The following is an 18,403-nucleotide window of genomic DNA, read 5'->3' on the forward strand; positions in this document are numbered from 1 at the left end:
CATTGTATTCGCAAAAATATCTTCATACGTAGCCTGTTACATTTCCTTTTGTAAGAACGTCATCTTAAAAAGCTGTGTTCTTTTTTGCTTATAAGAACCAAAATAATTGTAAAATGAGAGATTTTAAAATTAACAGCCTCTAATAATTATCTTCCAATACTTTAATGACTAAGTAAAAAAAAAAAAAATGGAGGAACTGGCTACACTGGGGTCCCAAAGCATTTCACATAAAATACCATGATAATAGGACAGTGACGTTTTAAACTTGGCTTTTTCCTACATAGTAACTCAGTATGGGCTCTTATGAGACTTTCATGTTGCTAAATGAGTTAGCATCAGCATCTCTGGCTTCTAGCAGTGGGGGAGGGCTGCTTCCAAGGCAGTTCAGGAGCCCAGGACCCTCCCATCTCCTGGCTCTGCCATCCCCAGGGCCAGGGAGCTATGACCTGTTAGCCAGCCCTGTTTTTATAAACAAAGTTCCATTGGAGCACATTTGTCCCCATTATACGTTATATATGGCTGTTCTTCTATCATAATGGCTACCTTGAGAAGCCCAAAATATTTGCTATCTAACCTTAAAAAAAAAAAAAAAAAAGTTCGCCAATGCCTAGGCTGGCCCTTAAAGTGCTCAGCGGGATTCTCTATGAGACAACTTGAACACAATTGTGTCTGTGCCTAGCATGAAGAGTACATAACCTTCTACCCATTCTATTGCCCATAACCCAATCACATGGCCACAACTAATTGCAAGAGAGGCTAGGAACTATAGTCAAGTTGTTTGTGCAGAAAATAAAATAGGTTTGGTGGACAAATAGCCAGTTTCTGCCACATTATAACTTTGCATCTGCCAGAAATATGGAAGAAAATTGAGCAGTTGTGGTTAAATTGTGAGGCAGTCCCAGAATTACAGCAAGAAGTCAGAGTTCCTTCTACATGAGTCTTTTCATAAACTACATATTATAAAATACAGATTTGAACTCAAAACATCAGGAAAAACAGAACAAGCTAGAGCTATTGCAAAAGTTTCCAATGGAAACACTTACGGTTGGATTGAGTTCAACTGAGAAAACACAGCTAGTCATCTTCCAGGAGAAGGCAGGGGATGTGCTTACCACAGTTTGGGCCCATTTGTACAGTCAGATATCTCATTTTGTCAGCAAACCTATGCAGATTTATTTCCCATGGGCCAGAGTATTAATGAACTGAGCTTACAGAAATCAGTGTCTTTATGCAGATATAAAGAGTGAATATAGGCTCAAACATTAAAGGCTGACGCAAAGCTGCTATTTTACAGGTCTCCAGGGGCCATCATGATGGCAGACTATTTTCCAAATATATATTTTAAATTTTAAGAGTTTTTATTTACTTTCTTTTATGAAAGATGATTAATACTAGCCCTCCTTCCTATCCTGACTTTGGTATTGTTATTTATGCTGCCAATTACTTAAACTTCTATACATATAATTTCTATGTAATCCAGATACAGTGCCACATGTCTGCAAATCCCAGTACTTGGGAGGCTGAGATGAAAGGATTGTTGAGTTCAAGGCTAGCACAAAGTAACTTAATTAGACTCTATTTCAAAAAAATAAATAAATAAAAGGGCTAGGAATGTAACTAGAGGTAGAATGCCTCTGGGTTCAATCCTTAGTGCCACAAAAATGCACACATACATGTACACACAACCTATGCATTTAAGCCATATATATATATATATATATATATATATATATATATATATATATATGTATGTATATATATACTTTTTTTGGTGATACTGGGGATGGAACCATTCTACCTCCAGGCTATACTCACAGACCTATTTTATATTTTTATTTGGAAATAGGGTCTCTTAAGCCAGCAAGGCTGGCTTTGAACCTGAGCGATCCTCCTGTCTCCGCCTCCCAAGCCCGGCTAACCCATACTTTTATATTTACATTTTCTATAACACCAGTCTCTGAAACACAGCAGGTTCCTCTTTCTGAATTCCTTATTTTTATTGATCTCGTAGTTGGCTGGATCTTATCACTACTAGTACTATCAGGAATCAGCGTTATAATCAGGTTATACATTCTGTACATAATGAAATTTGTGTGTTTGTAGGGAATATTTATTTCTAAAATTGGAAGCAAATGATAATTAAGTTTTTTGAAGAGGGGAAACTTTATAGTCACTGCTAAAATGCCTTTGGGCTAGTAGTGGGTCTGCCACAAAGTATTCACAAAGACTATTTTCTAAATATATGCGCCCTTAAAAATTTTTCTTTGTGCCGGGCGTGGTGGCGCACGCTTGTAATCCCCGCGCTTGGGAGGCGGAGACAGGAGGATCGCACAGGTTCGAAGCCAGCCGCGCACGCTGGCTTAGGAGACCCTGTTTCTAAATAAAAATATAAAAATAGGTCTGGGAGTGTAGCCCAGAGGTAGAAGGGCTTCCAGGAACCCCAGTACCACCAAAAAAAAAAAAAATTTTTTTCTTTGTATTCAAAGGTTAACGTTTTTATATTCAAGGTTTTCATGTTCTTTTCCTCAAAACTTTAGAGACATGTTTGTTGTTTTTAGAATTTTATTGGTGAGGTATAATTACATCATAATGAGATTCAAAGTGATACATTAATATATTCACACATCTCTTTGTATGATTCCCTCCAAACCCCATCCCACTACCATCATCCTATCTCCCTGTATATACTAGTAAGGGTGCTAGTGGTACCTCCATATAAAATTGAGCATGGTACCCATTTCTTTTCAAGTCTTTCAAGTTACTAGATTTTACTATTGAGGAGTTTGACATTTTTTTCTAAAAATAGATGACAGGTTCTCCTACCCCTGAGGTTCTTTTTGTCTAAGAATGTCTCTGATGTTTTTACACTTACAGGTCAACTTGGCCACTGTCCCTGTCTCACTCTTAGGGGCGTAGGGCATGACCTCTTTGTGCCTTGAGTGCTGCCCCTGTTCCCCACAGAGCCCACGTAATAGCCAGCCTTCTTCATCCCCAGGAAACTGAGGAAGGAGATAAAGACTTTTCATTCCTGAGGATATTTTCTCAGCTTTCCCTGAGTTTGCCTAATTACCACTTTGATTGGTTCCCTCCAGATTGGAAAGATCTGTGAACATCTCAGTGGACCAACTTCATCTGTTTCCTGTGTTCTCTTCTCCTTGTGCTAAGGACTGCATGTGAGGGACAATGCCAAGCCATGCTGGAATCTTCTGGGCTCTGCCTCAGTTACCACTATCAAAGTTTATGTCATACAATTTTACCCCATTCTTGTTTGGCTACTTCCTAATATTTTGTCTGGTTCTGATTTTAGCTACTGTGAAATCATGGTCCTGCTTCCCTCTGACATCTTTACTCAGAAATACTTTATTTGTATTTGTATTTTTATTTATTTATTTATTTATTTTTAAACAAAATTTTTATTGAACATAAATGGTTTACATTTAAACTATATTTGGTGCCCTCTCTCCCCCACCCCTGTTTTCCCTTCCCCCCTCCCACCAATGGTTGTCCAGGGTAACCATGTCATATTCATAATTTTACACATATTTAGATGTAGACCCTCATTAATCAAGATCAGCCTTCCTCCTCTCCTATCTTTCCATTCAAACTTTGCTCATATTTCCCCTTTTATTGACATACTTGCATGCACACTTACACACATAGGTATCTAAGCAAGCACGTGTCTGTGTCCATACAGACATAATTGAAAAGATCTTCATCAAAATATGAACTCAAGCCCAAGGGCAGATGGAATGGCACTACTGTCCACAGCCCGAGCCTGGTCATAAAATCTAGCTCCCCCTCCCCCACCACCAGTCACACTCCTTACATTTTTGTGCCATGGGTCTGATGAAGCCTAGAGACTCCTTTCCACAATGTTTTGAAGTATTAAATAAAAAAAATGCATGGGCTTACAAAACCAATTATATTAAAGTTATTAAAATATTTTAAAACTTGATAAGATAGTAATATATGAATAAAAAGATCTAGAAGAAGATCTAATAGCTACTGTCATTTCAGAACATTGATGAGTATGAGCAATATTTGAAGAGATCTGCAGGATGAATAATGTGATATAAACATATCACCATTATAATGGTGAAAAGGTCTAAGGTACTGCTAATACTACTGTAGCTCATTGCCTACATTTATAATTCTAAAAATGCCAAATGTCAGCTAGGGCTCAGTGAATATAAAGGTCCAGGTTTCTCATCTAGATTCATAGACCACTGGTTAAGAATTGAATGTGACCCAGTTATACAACCTTAAAAAAAGTTTCTACTTTCAAACTTACTTTCCTCATTAGCAAAATGGGGATCATGTATACATCTCATAAGAATATTGTGAGAGTAAATAAATGGATGCATTCAGATAACTTACTACAATGACTGGTGGGGTCAACATCTAATAAACAACTCAGTCATAAAGATGATAAAATTTTGAGTAATTGTATTTTACATTCTGCATACTTTTTTGTAGTATTGGGGATTTAACCCAGGGGCATTCTACTATACCCCCAGCCCTGTTTTTTGTTCTTTATTTTTGAAACAGCATCTCACTAAGTTTCATTAAGTAGTTGAGGCTGGCCACCAACCTGCGATCTTCCTGCTTAATCCTCCAAGTACTGGGATTCCAAGCATGTGCCACCATGCCTGGCTTGCATACTTTCAAATATTAAATGAATTACATATTGCTCAAATACCATAAGAGCATTTATTAGTTTTATAATCATAAAACAATAATAGTATTATCATTTTGAAAGTAATAAAAATAGCAGTCCTTTCAAATAATAAGGAAATCTAAATGTGAATCTCTAATATTGAAAAAGTAGAAAGATTATAACAGACACTGATTAGAAAGTTACAATGGCTTATTAACAGTTTTAATTGAGAAATATGTAAAAAAAATCTTAATATTTATTTGTCTCGGATTTCCCCATTACTTTTGCATAACTAAAACTGTTCACTTGGATAGCTAAGTACTGTCTTATGTGAATGTATATATTTATGATAGTTTTATATTTAAAGTAAATACATTATAAACCATTCTGCGGGGCCTCAAATGTAGCAAACGATTTTAGCTTGAATATAAGGTGTGTGAGTGTGTGTGTGTGTGTGTGTGTGTGTGTGTGTGTGTGTGTGTGTGTTGTGGTACTGAGAATGGAACCTAGGGGCATTCTACCTCCAAACTATGCCCCACCCCTATTTTTTAGTCTTTATTTTGAAGCAAGATCTCACTAAGTTGCAGACAGTCTCACTAAGCACCTGGCTGTCTGAGAACCAACCATACTATTATCTCAGCCTCCCAAGTACTAGAATTAAAAGTGTGTCCACCAGGCCTAGCTTGAATGTAAGTTTTGATTACCAGTTTAATGTCCAGTTATTTTCTGGATGTTCCATGGAGCCAAGCATTTATATACAGGAATTGTTCTGGGGAGGCTTCAGTAGTTTATAGGTTCTATTGGTGTTTCCTTTGTGTTTTAACCAATCCTATTTTTAAATGAAAGGACTAACTTTAGTTAATTAAAAATTTTATTAGTGCATTATGATTATACATAATAGTGGGATTCACTGTACACTTCAAAGTTGCTTTTCCCTCACATCCTTGCCAGGATTTATTACTATTTTTCTTCTTGGTAATCACCATTCTGATCGGACTGAGATAAAATATCAGTGTAGTTTTAATTTGCATTTCCCTGGCTGCTAAAGATGTCTATATTTGTACATGCACATAACATGTTTGGCCAATTTCATTCCCTTCTGGACTTCCTCTTGCCTCCTCTTCTCTGTCCCCATGACTCCCATCCTCTACTCTATGGGTCTCCTATTTTCATGAGACCCATTTTTCCATTTTGTTCTATACCTTACGCATCAGAGAGAAAACATACAACCCTTAACTTTCTAAATTTGGCTTATTTCACTTAACACGATGTTCTCTATTTTCATCTATTTTCCTACAAATGACATGTTTGTTCTTTATGGCTAAGTAAAATTCCATTGCATATATATGCCACACGTTCTTATCCATTTCTCTGTTGACAGATACCTAGGCTAGTTCCATAACTTGACTATTTTGAATTGTGCTGCTATAAACATGGGCATGCATCTGTAATATACTGACCTTAATTCTTTTGGATAAATATCAAGAAGTGGCATAGCGGGCCATGTGGTGTTCCCATTCCTAGTCTTTATGGGAAACTTCATACTGACTCCCATAGTGGTTGTACTAATTCATAATCTCCCCAACTGTTGCTTTCCCCTCACATTCTTGCCAGAATTTATTACTATTTTGATTCTTGGTAATCACCATTCTGATTGGACTGAGATAAAATATCAGTGTAGTGACCCCTGGTGTTTGATTATACCTGTCCTTGCAAACTCCCCCTACTCTTCAATGCCGGGGCATAGCCATTTCTTCTGTACAGTGTGTCATGAAAAAGATGGCAAAAAAGGCATATATCCTTTTACTTCAATTGTACAGAAAGGTTTTCAAAGCTAATTGCAATAATTTCCACCAAATTTTGGGATAAGTGGAGTATTTGCCCCCTGAGTTCTTGGTAGCATCTTAGGCCATATCTGTCCATTTTGTTGTAAGGATTTCTGTGGTGTGCACATAACAAGGCAGGGAAATATTTCCAGCTTAATGTTTCATGGGCTTTATTTTATGCAAAGGAATGAGTAGGGGACAAATGAAAACCAGTAACATTGAGATAAGATATGAGATGGAAGGACTATTAAAGTTATATCTTATCAAAACAGCAAACTATTTGGGAAGAAAAGGCATCTGGAGCCTGGTAGAACATTCTAAACTGATTTCACACATTAGTACACGCCAGAAGAGGCAATATCAGGTGGCAATAATCATATTTTCAAATTGGCTTATTAAGGGAAAAGACACACTGGCTGATTTGACAGTAAAGAAAGCCCTTTCTAAGTTACAGGTCTCTTAATAACTTGGTGAAGCCTCACCGTTCCCATATTCCTCAAAAACACACATGCATAAATGTGCACACACAAACACACACACATCATTGTGGGTATATTATTTTGTTAATGTCAAGCTTAGGGGACACAGATTTTGAAGGAAAATGTGTTTTCTTAGAAAGTATATCCCCCAATTTTTTTGTTTTGGGGTCTTATGAGATAATGTTATTTTTAGAATGGGTATATATAAAGTTTAATATAAAAAAGGGAAAAGATACTAATAGTGTTGATGGAAGTCTCACGTTTTTATAGTACTCCATGGATTTCAAGAATTATACAATACATTAAAATTTTAATATATTTTGTTGAAACAACCAAAAATTCTGGACCCAGTGCTTGTACTTCTTAGGATATCCTGAAATTAAAAAGTGAATGTTGATGGCTATTTGGGAGAAGGTGACAGACAGCTGCTACATCATCATATTCTTTATAGACAAATTACTCATCCATTTAATTTATTTCTCTGTCATTCACAAAAAGCTACCACCAGGTGCATGAAGAAGAATGAAATATAGAATTTTAATATAATTAGATAGAACACATTTTTCATTTTTTCAAGAGGTTTTTCCCTCTCCTAAATATGATTCTATGTCTTGAGGATTGTTCTTCTCTATGAATTGAGAATGAACTGCATTCAGGTTCATCAATAATACATTAGGTTGTTCCAATATATGTTGAATTAAAGTTTGAATCATTTCTCTATGCAAAAGAAATACAGGATTGTCCTTAGAAGCTTCAGTGTAGGGAATGGAAGAGATGAAAAGAATTAACAATACTTTGTAGTACAGTTAACCAAGCAATTAGAAGATGGGAAGGAGCTTGAGCTGAGGGCCACTGTGTTAGCTGTCACTGCAAGATGGAAGGCCTAACTTACTCCTGAACCTCCCCACCTCCCACTTCTTCACATCAAGATGTGCATGATGGTAGTCCATACTCTTCTGACACAATGTTTTTTTGTTTGTTTTGTTTTTGTTTTGGTGGTACTGGGTTCCTGGAAACAATTCTACCTCCGGACTACACTCCCAGACCTATTTTATATTTTTTTATTTAGAAACAGGGTCTCTTAAGCCAGCGAGGCTGGCTTCGAACCTGCGCGATCCTCCTGTCTCCGCCTCCCAAGTGCGGGGATTACAAGCGTGCACCACCACACCCGGCTGTTTTTTCTTTTTTTTAATTAAGTAAGATGATATATATGAAAATACTTTGGAAGAGGTAGACTGCAGCTTTGTTTGCTAAGTAAGACTTTCGTACCTAATTTAGAATTGTTACTCATTGTGCTTTCCTGAATGCAATCTCTTGTTAGAACATTTCCCAGGCTGCAAGGAGTTGAATGAAATAATGAGAGAACTTTACAAAGTAAGTGGTAGGAATTATACCTAGAACAAAACACAGCGTATACTATCATGATAGAAGATAAATGTATATCCCTACTGATAAAAGAGATGATATGTGCAATAGGGGAATAGATATAGATATACAAGAGAAAGTTTAGTAAAGAATTGTATACCCTAAGCACAGTTTACTTCCATAACTGAAATTTAGTCTAATTTCTCTTCATTCCTCTTTTTTATCTATCAACAAATTGTTTTGCTCCTCCTCCAAAATGCATTCTCTTCGATATCCACTGGCATCATCTTGATCCAAACCACTAACTCTCACTTAGACCATTACAACAGCCTCTTTATCTTCTGCTTCCTCTTCTTTCTTCCAACAATTAACCTTCCACCAGCATTCAGAATGATCCTTTTAGGATGCTAATTAGATTATATTCTCCTCTGTTGAACACCCTGGACACTTCTCATTGGATTCTAAATAAAAATGCACACGTCCTGATGACTTCAAACACTGATCCTGCCTGTGATTCCCACATCCACTCCTGACCATACCACTTTCTAAGAAAAGTGTACTTTTCTTAGAAAGGGGGAAATAACAATAGTTTCTTCATGAGTTATAAATAATGTAACTCCCCTCAGTGATGAGTATGGAGTAAGCCCTTTACTGTGAGTCACTATTAAGTAATAGACTCCAGTGGCACTGGCCCATCCTTAGGCCCTTGAACTAGCCAAGCCCTGTCTTCTCCAGAGTCTTCCAACTTGATGTCTCCCAGCCTGGATGCTCTTCCCCAAAATGGTCTCATGGCCAAGTCTTCTGATCCTTCTTGTCTCAAATACTTTGTCTTCACACAAGACATCCTTAACTAAGTAACTTCTATACTTTCTCACATCATCCTGCCACTTCTTTATTAACTTCATAGCATATCCCCAAACTGTATTACAGATTTATTCCTTCAACTTATTTTTAGCCTGTTTCCAACAATAGACCAAAAACTAGGGTCATATACATATTATTTTTCACCATATCCCCAGCACATGTCACATGGTAGGAACACAGTAATATTTATTGAATTGGTGGTTAGGTAGGTGGTACTTATGGTATTTAGGGTCTCAGTTCATAGTTATGCTCAATTATTGACTGAAAATTTAATAATGATTATTTTAAATAAATGATATTATAAAATATGTTAAAAGTGTGCTATAATATTAATTATATTAATAAATAATGATCTCATATGAGCATTGGAATGCATATATTTAGTAGTGGCTACTAAATAACCTACAGAAACTTATTTTCTCACAATTCTGGGGTCCAGAAGTCTGAAATTAATTTCACTGGGCTGAAGCTAAGATTCAGAAGAGCTGTGTATTGTCTAGAGACTCTGGGCAAGAATTTGTTCTTTTCTTCTTCTAGCTGCTGTGGCTGCCAGCATTCCTCAGCTGGTCACAGTTCTTTACCTCATAAAGTGACTCAAACCTTCATTCTGGAGGAATCTGAACCATTAATAGCCCTGCCTAGTTACCTTGTTCTCATTTTTCATTGACTTTAATCGCAGGGCATAGTAATACTAAGAGACCCCTAAGAGGTCTCCTGCATTCCAGACATCCTCTTCCTTCCATCCATAGTAAAGCAGTAGTCCAGTTTCCCCCTGGTAATCAGGATTGGTCACCCAGCCAGCACTGTGCACCAGTCACAGTCCAGTTATGCTAGGGCAGTGGGCTAGGTTACTGAGAAACTAGAGATACCAGGAGATGGGATGTGGAATATTAGAAGTTTATTAAGAAATGCTTCTGGGACTACACCAGTGGTGACAGACTAGGTAGATATGTTGCTAAGAGGTCCATAGGCAACAAATTGCACAAGGGTACTTCTGTTTCATACAGTGTCTCTGGTGCTCTGCTAGTAAATAGAGCTTCCTATTCCTCACAACACTTTGGTGCGGCCACCTGGACGAGCACCTCCTTCTCTATGGTGCTCTGATGAACATCATTTAACACAGGGAGAGGGGATTTATAGGTTAGGTTATAGAAGCAGCATCAGCTTAGCTTGTTTTTTCCTCTGATATGACCAGCACCCCAAAGAACTTGACATACTTGCAAGAGAGCGGGTCTCCACAGGTAACTTGCCCTAGTTCCCAGCATATGTGAGAGAAAGCCAGGGTCCATCAAGATATGTGTCTGTACATTCTGGCTCAAACTTGCTCTCACTGTCCCCTCTCTTGGCTAGGTTTTGGGAAGTGAGAAGGGGCATTCGGAAAGATGATTTTATATTGTCATCTTTTTCTTTAAGTATGTAACACTATAACTTCCTTTTTTTGTATATTGGCTCAGGAGCGAGGAGCCGTAAATGGACAGGTGACAAACTTAACTTCCAGTTCAGTGGGACAGTGTTGCCAAAGCCTGCTTTCCTTCAGAACTAAATCTTTTGCTGGTGTACACCAGGGCAAAACAGTGAGTGGTGGCTCTTCCATTGCCATCCAAATAGGTGATTTTGGAATGTGTTGAGCTGCAATATTACCACTTCTACAAACTGAGACACCTTCACTGGCTTTAACATTCAGTCTTTTACTGCACCCGGTGTGTACCCTTGTGCTGGGCTGAGGGAAATAGATATCTTGCGGTGCAAGAGTCCAAGTGAAGAGACGCCTGCTGCTCAGTGTGCCTCCCACACAGATGTAATCGCTTCTGACTACGTAGTGATAATCAGAACGATTCATGGGAAGGTGACAGAAATGAGCCATTGAACAGTCTTGGTTGTAACAGCCTATAATTAAACACCCCTACAGAGTAAGTCCCTTCTGTTTCACTTTTGGCTTAGCTATTATGATCTTCTTTTTTTTTTAACTGGACTACAGAAAATAGAAATCTGCATGAACAAGGATTTCTATCAATTCATCAAACCAAGTGAAAGTATCTGTCATATAAAAGATAATGGCAGAAATCCATTTTCTAGCTCTCTATTGCTGTGTTCATGTGTGAAATTACCCCAGGGGGAAGATATTTGCCTGTAAAAGCCTTAGATATGACTGGCTGCACAAATTATTATACTGCCAAATGAATTGATTTTACAAACCAAACAGAAGGCCTCATAAACCAAACTGGGATTGCTCTCAGAGCAGAGCCTTGCTCTGGGTGACAATGTCAGGAATACCAACAGGCAGGAGACTGGTTGCTGCTTCTCTTTTTTAACAACCTAGTGCTTAGAGAATAAGTTGTTTTCCAAGTATCAAATCTTAGTAAAGGATTTGCTTTCCTGTTATGGATTAAGAAATCGCTTGACATTGTAAGGGACTCATTTTTAAAAAATTAGATGAGCATGAATTTGGTGTTCAGATTTCCTGGGGGAAAAAAAAGAATGGGGAGGGGCAGTATTTTTTAGTCTCTAAGGACAATTAATGAATTTAGGTGTTGGTCGTGTAGATTGTGTGCCATGCCCACACTTGGATTTTTCATGGTACAATCTAGAAGAAACAAATATTACGATATTCAGTCAGGAAGATTTAGCTTGTTTTTTTGCTAATAATGATAAAGAAGACAGGAGGAAAAAAGAAAGGAGAAATAAGTGGTGCAAGTAAGGATAATTATTGAGAAGTTGAAGATTATTTTTAAAAGATTGTATCTCCTCCAGGCGATTTATTTTCAGTTCAGTAAACCCAGAAGTCAAACTTTTATATTTTGAATGCACTTAATAATAATAAAAATGATCTTGTTAGTTTAGTGCAGAGCCAAAATTAGGAGATCCAGCATTGACTTGTTTGTGTTGATTTTTCTGTGGAGCCAGGTCTGTCTAGATTCCTTGGCCTGAATAAGGACTGGCTCTGACCCAGTGGCAATAGATCAGGCCCAGGGATAGCCTTTCTTCACAGGATCCTAACCAGGCCACAACTTAAAGAGTGGTCAGCACTAACCAACAGCCTATCAAAGCTCTGCACCCAAGAATTGTACTCCTTGGCTCAGGGCATAGTCCTCAACCTTCTGAGAAATACATGGCTGCTGAGGGGTGGATTGTCACTCCCAAGCTGTCATATCCTTCCCACCCCAGGACATGTAGCAGACTGGCTATTTATCTTCTAAGATTCCTGCCACAGGGTCGACCCTCTAGTCCATGTGTAAAGTGGAGACTCCACAGATCAAGGACTCCCCTTTGGTTATTCTTCACTAGAGCAGCAACACATTTAACTAGTGATTCACTCTTTTAATTGGCTTTATTTAGTCACTGATGGGTCTTTACACCACCTCGGTACCCAACGCCTAGACCCTGGCAATCTGCTTCCATCTGAAACAGAACTGAATTCATGTGTTCATTTTTATCTATAAATCAGTTTTAGATTCACCAGCTGATTTATCTATGTGCGTTTTATATCATACATTTTCCTTTAGGGAAGTGTGGGGGCAGAGGGTGGGAAAGATACTTCATTTCATATTGCAAGGAATATTTAGAACAGTTTTAACCAACTCAATTAAAAGTCTAATTTTTCTCAGGCAAAATTGACTGTTAAAATTACAAGGTCAAATTCCTTACATGGAAATTCTTCCCAGAAATTCTTGAACCCACATGTACCAGTATAGGCCAAATAACCTTGAGAATGATCGGTCACTATCATTCATTGTTTTACTTATCCACGGTTGCATTGATTTCTGAAGCATCTATTAAGATTGCAGATTCCCAGACTTTACACACATAGATGTTTTCTGCCAAAGAGTTAAAAATATGGGAAGGTTTAGCCGGGCATGGTGGCGCACGCTTGTAATCCCCGCTCTTGGGAGGTGGAGACAGGAGGATCACGCAGGTTCGAAGCCAGACGCGCTGGCTTAAGAGACCCTGTTTCCAAATAAAAATATAAAATAGGTCTGGGAGTGTAGCCCAGAGGTAGAAGGGCTTCCAGGAACCCCAGTACCAATATATATATATATATATATATATATATATATATATATATATAATGTCTCAAATGCTCTACTACTGATGGAGATAATATTAATATGCCAACTGTCTAAGAACTGGTTTTCAACCTCCGGCTGGAAGTTGAAAGGTTTTACACAGGCTTAGTAGGAGCCTTCCAAGCCACACCATTCTGTATGATGGTTTGTGAGATCCCACAAGGGGCGGGGGGCTCATTCACACTGAGCATTTTCTGACTCTTTTCACAAAGACTCATCATGATGGGAAAACACCAGAAGCAAAATGGGAGTGTTAATTCAGAGTGCATCCTTCCCCAGCTTCTCCGGGTTACAGAGAAAATAAAGTGCCAGCTGTCATGTGTCTGCAGCATGGAACATACGGCATATTCTGAGGCTGGTTGCTGAAAGGGTGTGCTCAGAGTGCACTCAGATGGCAGCCAGCTCCTTGGTAGAGACAAAAAGTCTCTGCCTAAAACTTGCTTATCTGAACCACAGACTCCTGTCCATCCTCTGAGTGTTGCTGTTCTCCTAGCTTAGGAAACGAGAAATAAGTATTTCTTTGCAGTTGATACATTAAACAGCCTAGACCCCACAAAACTTTCATTTAATTGATTGGAATTTGAAATGAATGCTCTACAAGATAAATGCGCCATCCAGAACTGAGGGTCCTTCTATTAGGTAGCCCTCTTTAAATTCCTTCTATTAAACTAATAAGAGTGGGAGGATAAGAACTTTTCTTGCTTTAAAAAATAAACAGTCCTTTCCATCACCATTTGTAATATTCAGTGTTTATCCTGATTATTTCGTAATGCTTGCCTGACTGCTCCCTTGTTGGGGAAATAAAAACTTTCTCTACCCTCTATTAATAAAAGTTCTTGGGTACCTTCCAAGAAGCTTCAGTCACATGAAATTCCATGCCATCTTTCTTTTGAGCAATTTTAGAGAGAATGTGGTATGAGTTAAATAGAAGTGCACTGAAAATATGGTACACCTTATCATTCCAAAGCTATGCCCCCAAGAAAACAATTTCTAGTGGATTTATCACTCAGTCTATGGTTCCATTCCCAAAAAGGCATTATCCTTTTGTTTGGGGTTTGTTTGGTTTTGGGGTTTAGGAGATTGAACACAGAGTCATTCTGCCTCTGAGATAATCCCGTAACCATTTTTATTTTGAAATAGGGTCTCATTCAGTTATTAAGCGTCTCCCTAAGTTGCTAATGCTGGTTTCCAAACTGTGGTCCTCCTGTCTCAGCCTCCCAAGTACTAGATCCAGGCACGTGCCACCACACCCGGTGGGCATGATTCCATGACAAAAACAATGAGGAGCAATGGAGCTGGCATGAATCGAATGTTTGCTGTAAGATAGGGACTATGATACGTGCCTTACATGCTTTATCCTATTCAATCTTATAACCACTCTACAGAGAAGGTACACTTGATTGATATGGAAGCATGGGCCTGGAATACTTGAGAAATGTATCCAGAGTTATAGGGAGTAAAGCAGGATTTGAATCTAGTTTGGTGGTTGGAATGCAGTGGTAAATGCAAAGCCCCATTCTTAATATCTCTACCTACATCTGCACCAAGAGAGCCAGGCTCATGCTAAAAGTATACAGATTTCTTTGTTTAAAAGTAAAAATAATTTACAAAATATTTAAAATGAACAAACCCATTCTGTACATTAAAGTTTCAGCTAAAATATGAGACTCTTGAATGTATAATTTCAGAAAGCAAATTTGGGATTAAAGAGGTTTTCTGTGATTATATACAACTGCACCAAAATAGTAGTCTTCTTTCCATATCATTTTATTTCACATATTCATGAATCAAAGAATAAAACACATTTATTTCCACTGAGGAAAACTGGATTCATTATTTCAACTTAATTAAGTGACGCTGTTACAAGCTGAGTCTAGTCCATAAATCTCTCTGAGAAAAAAATATTTTCATATTGTTTAATGTCAAAAATAAAGGAATTGAGGAACAGGCAGGGTGAGATGATGGGGGTTCTTTTTCTTATTCAACTAAGGTTGGTTGAAAGAAAAATTAAAACTAACAGGCAGCTCAGTGCAGCTTTAATAAATCTTTATTACAAAATTAGGAAATAGGGCAGTAAGAAATAGAGAAGAGAAAGAAAAAGCAGCATGCTGACCCACATGCTGGAGAGCCCGAAAATGGAACTCTGGGCCCTTTTGGGGACCCCAACCTTTAAATAGATTTTGTATTGGTATCTTTCTCATCAGCGTTACTAGGGCAATGGGCTAGTTACTTATTCCTTAGCCAGGTGGTGCCTCTTTGCCTCCGGACAGTGCACTTACTAAGTGCAAGGGTCAAGAATCTACTTTTCCCTTATCTCTATTGTATTGGGCAGTATTAGTTGCTCATAGACTAGAATGCTTTGAAGCAGCACACAAAGTTTACCTTTCCTATGCCCAAGCTGGATCCCAAAGGAGAGGAGGTAAACAGAGGCACCGGTTGCCTCTATTGTAGTTTTAGGGCTAATGGCTTCAGTTGACTCTGTCTTTTACTACAGGTTAATGATTAGAATGAATGGCAAAGACAGAGAGGAACTCTGCCTTGTAATCACTGCATCTCCCTCTCTGCCTGAGTGTTTGCACAGCACCTAAGCTCTGACTATATTTTACACTTTGGAAATTATCAAAGCAATTTTCCAATACCAGCACCTTAATACATTTTGATGCCTCTTCCCAATACTGGCACACTCTAGAAGGAAAATCAGAAAATCACCTTTAGTCTTGGCTACCATGATCCTACAAAAGGCTAAAAGGTAAAAAACAAAAAACAAAACAAACAACAATAGCAAACAAAACAAAACAAACAAACAAACAAAAAAAAAACTAACACTAGCAGAGTTTTCAAGCCACAGCCAAAACTTTTCTGTGCATCATTTTCAAGACCATTTTCAAGACTGCTTTTTTTCACCTGAGCACAGTACTGCACGCCTGTAATTCCTGTCCTTGGGAGGATGAAAATGCTGGCTATCCAGCCCTGTTTAGTTTGCGTTTTGACTAGTGGGGCAGGAATGGAATGTTCCACTGCCTTTCTGTATAAGGATAATCTAATCTTGCCAATATAGTTACCATAAGGCCCATAAGGGTTCCTACTGGAAAGACAAATCACGACTGCATTGTATTGAGGGTAAACAAGACTTCCCTGCCATGGCTGCCGGCAAGCGTCCCTTGTTTACAGCTCCATAACAACCTTAAATGGAATATCTATATTTCTTCTGGGTTTAATGAGGCCACAAACAAGCAGCTCATTACTGAGTGATGTTGGGGATTTTTTTGCTTTTAACTTGATGTATTTTAATTTGTGCTTAACTAGCTCCCCCAGCATCCCAGGTGCTCAGATCGGCGCTTCAGAGACAATTAGCTAAGTGCTGCTCTTGTTAGCCACAGGGTCTAGAAAGAGATAAGGGGAATCAATGAGAGCAAGCCCATGGCGGAAGAGCAAATTCGCTTTCCATCCAGAGCCTGGGCCAGCTCATCAAGCTGTGCGCTGGAGAGGGCGCAGCCCCTCCCGCCTCGCTGGGCCTCATTAGCGCCACGGACCTCCGCTCCTGCTGCTAAATCACCGTGCTGTTGTGTTTTTAGTTTTCAGGACTCTACCTTCTGTCCTTCTTCACCATCCTCATCGGGCTGGTGCTGTACTCCTCCACCTCCACTTACATCGCCCAGGACCCCCGCGTGTACAAGCAGTTCCGCAATCCCTCGGGGCCTGTGGTGGACTTGCCAGCCACAGCCCAGGTGGAGCCTTCCGTCACCTACACCAGCCTGGGCCAGGAGACCGAAGAGGAGCCCCACGTTCGTGTGGCCTAGGATGAGCCCGCCCTGCTCACTGAGGACCACTCAGTGGCTGTGTGTCCGCCCGCCATCTCTGTATTGTACATAGAGAAAGGTATTTACTAGGCGCAGTCTACACAGGTGGTCTGCAAGGTAGCAAATTCTCTGAAAGCTTGGGAACGGAGCAAGATACAGATCACCAGAGACACGGGCTCCCGATCCGCCTGCTTTGGAAAGATGCCCAGCTAGTGTGCATCCTGATCACAGCCCCCTGCGTTACGTATTGTGAATATTTTTGAATCAAAAGCAAGTATTATTGTTATTATGATTTGTATTATTATTGTTACTGTTATTCCACCAACTTTCAGGAGGATGTTTTGTACTCCTGGTAGGAACTATTGCCAGACCCACACGTAGTCAACGTAAATCCCACTTTTCTATGGCAAGTCACTTTTTAAGAATCATACTTTATTTTTTTGCGCAGACTAGATGAGTGATGGATGCCACAGGAGCTCTGCCCCTGAGGAGTTTCCCCATCTTTTAGGGCCCTGGTGGCCGATGGTTTTCTCTGCTACCTGCTGCACTGCCCGCTCAGTAAGGATTTTGCACTGTCACCCCATGGGGAGGGGCAGCTGACCATATAACTCTCTATTCTAGGAATAGATACACAGCAAACATCCTAGCCTTTTATAGTTCAATCTCTGATTACTCCAGGCCATGCCTTTCTGTTGTGCCATGTGATTCTGCTAATTAAGTCCCTGTAATAACAGGATAAGGACTGTTCTATTTCTGAGGCTTATGAGAAACCCCAGAACAATATTTCTGTTTAGGGTTAGGTATGTTTTTAAAGATAATCCTGCTCCTTCCTGTGTCCTTTCTTTAAAAGCTATGTTTTTATTTTCCTTCCTTTCCCTAGATTTTCTTAGTGGTAATATGGAAATTATTCAAGGCACTGGAAAAAAAAAAAAAAAACATGATCCTCGGCCCTGTTAATTATATGATGACCTTTTTGCATTTTTTTATTATTTTGAAACAGGGTCTGAAACCAAGTTTCTGAGGGTCTTGCGGAGTTGATGAGGCTGGCCTCAGACCTGCGATCCTCCTGTCTCAGCCTTTCAAGTGCCAGGATCATAGGCATGTGCCACCACATCCAGCTCTGATACCCTTTTGGAAATACACCAACATGGAGCTATCTTTGTTGTGGGGTGTCACTAGGCCTGCCACCTCCCCAAGTCAAGGTGCTGCTCTGGAGCAGTGTCCTACAGCAGCTCATGTGCCCTGGTCCCTTTGTAGTGGCAACAGTGTCGCCATTGAAAAAGTCTGGCCTTTTGGGCATATTTGGCATCCATCCAATGGTAGAATATGTTGACACATATTGTTATGG

General features: G+C 39.2%; 1 protein-coding gene across 1 annotated transcript in view; it reads left to right on the forward strand.

Moving 5' to 3' along the window:
- Positions 1–17,055, forward strand: part of SLC35F1 (solute carrier family 35 member F1) — a gene marked incomplete at both ends in the record, with an annotated part of 422,151 nt that extends 405,096 nt beyond the window's left edge. Inside the window, one exon of the mRNA XM_080699714.1 lies at positions 16,831–17,055. Within this exon, the coding sequence (XP_080555840.1) occupies positions 16,831–17,055 (225 nt within the window). The remainder of the gene's footprint in view (positions 1–16,830) is intronic.
- Between the last annotated feature and the right edge of the window lie 1,348 nt (positions 17,056–18,403).

Source organism: Muscardinus avellanarius (genome assembly GCF_963383645.1).
Source record: "Muscardinus avellanarius genome assembly, chromosome: 8".
Classification (NCBI taxonomy): Eukaryota; Metazoa; Chordata; class Mammalia; order Rodentia; family Gliridae; genus Muscardinus; species Muscardinus avellanarius.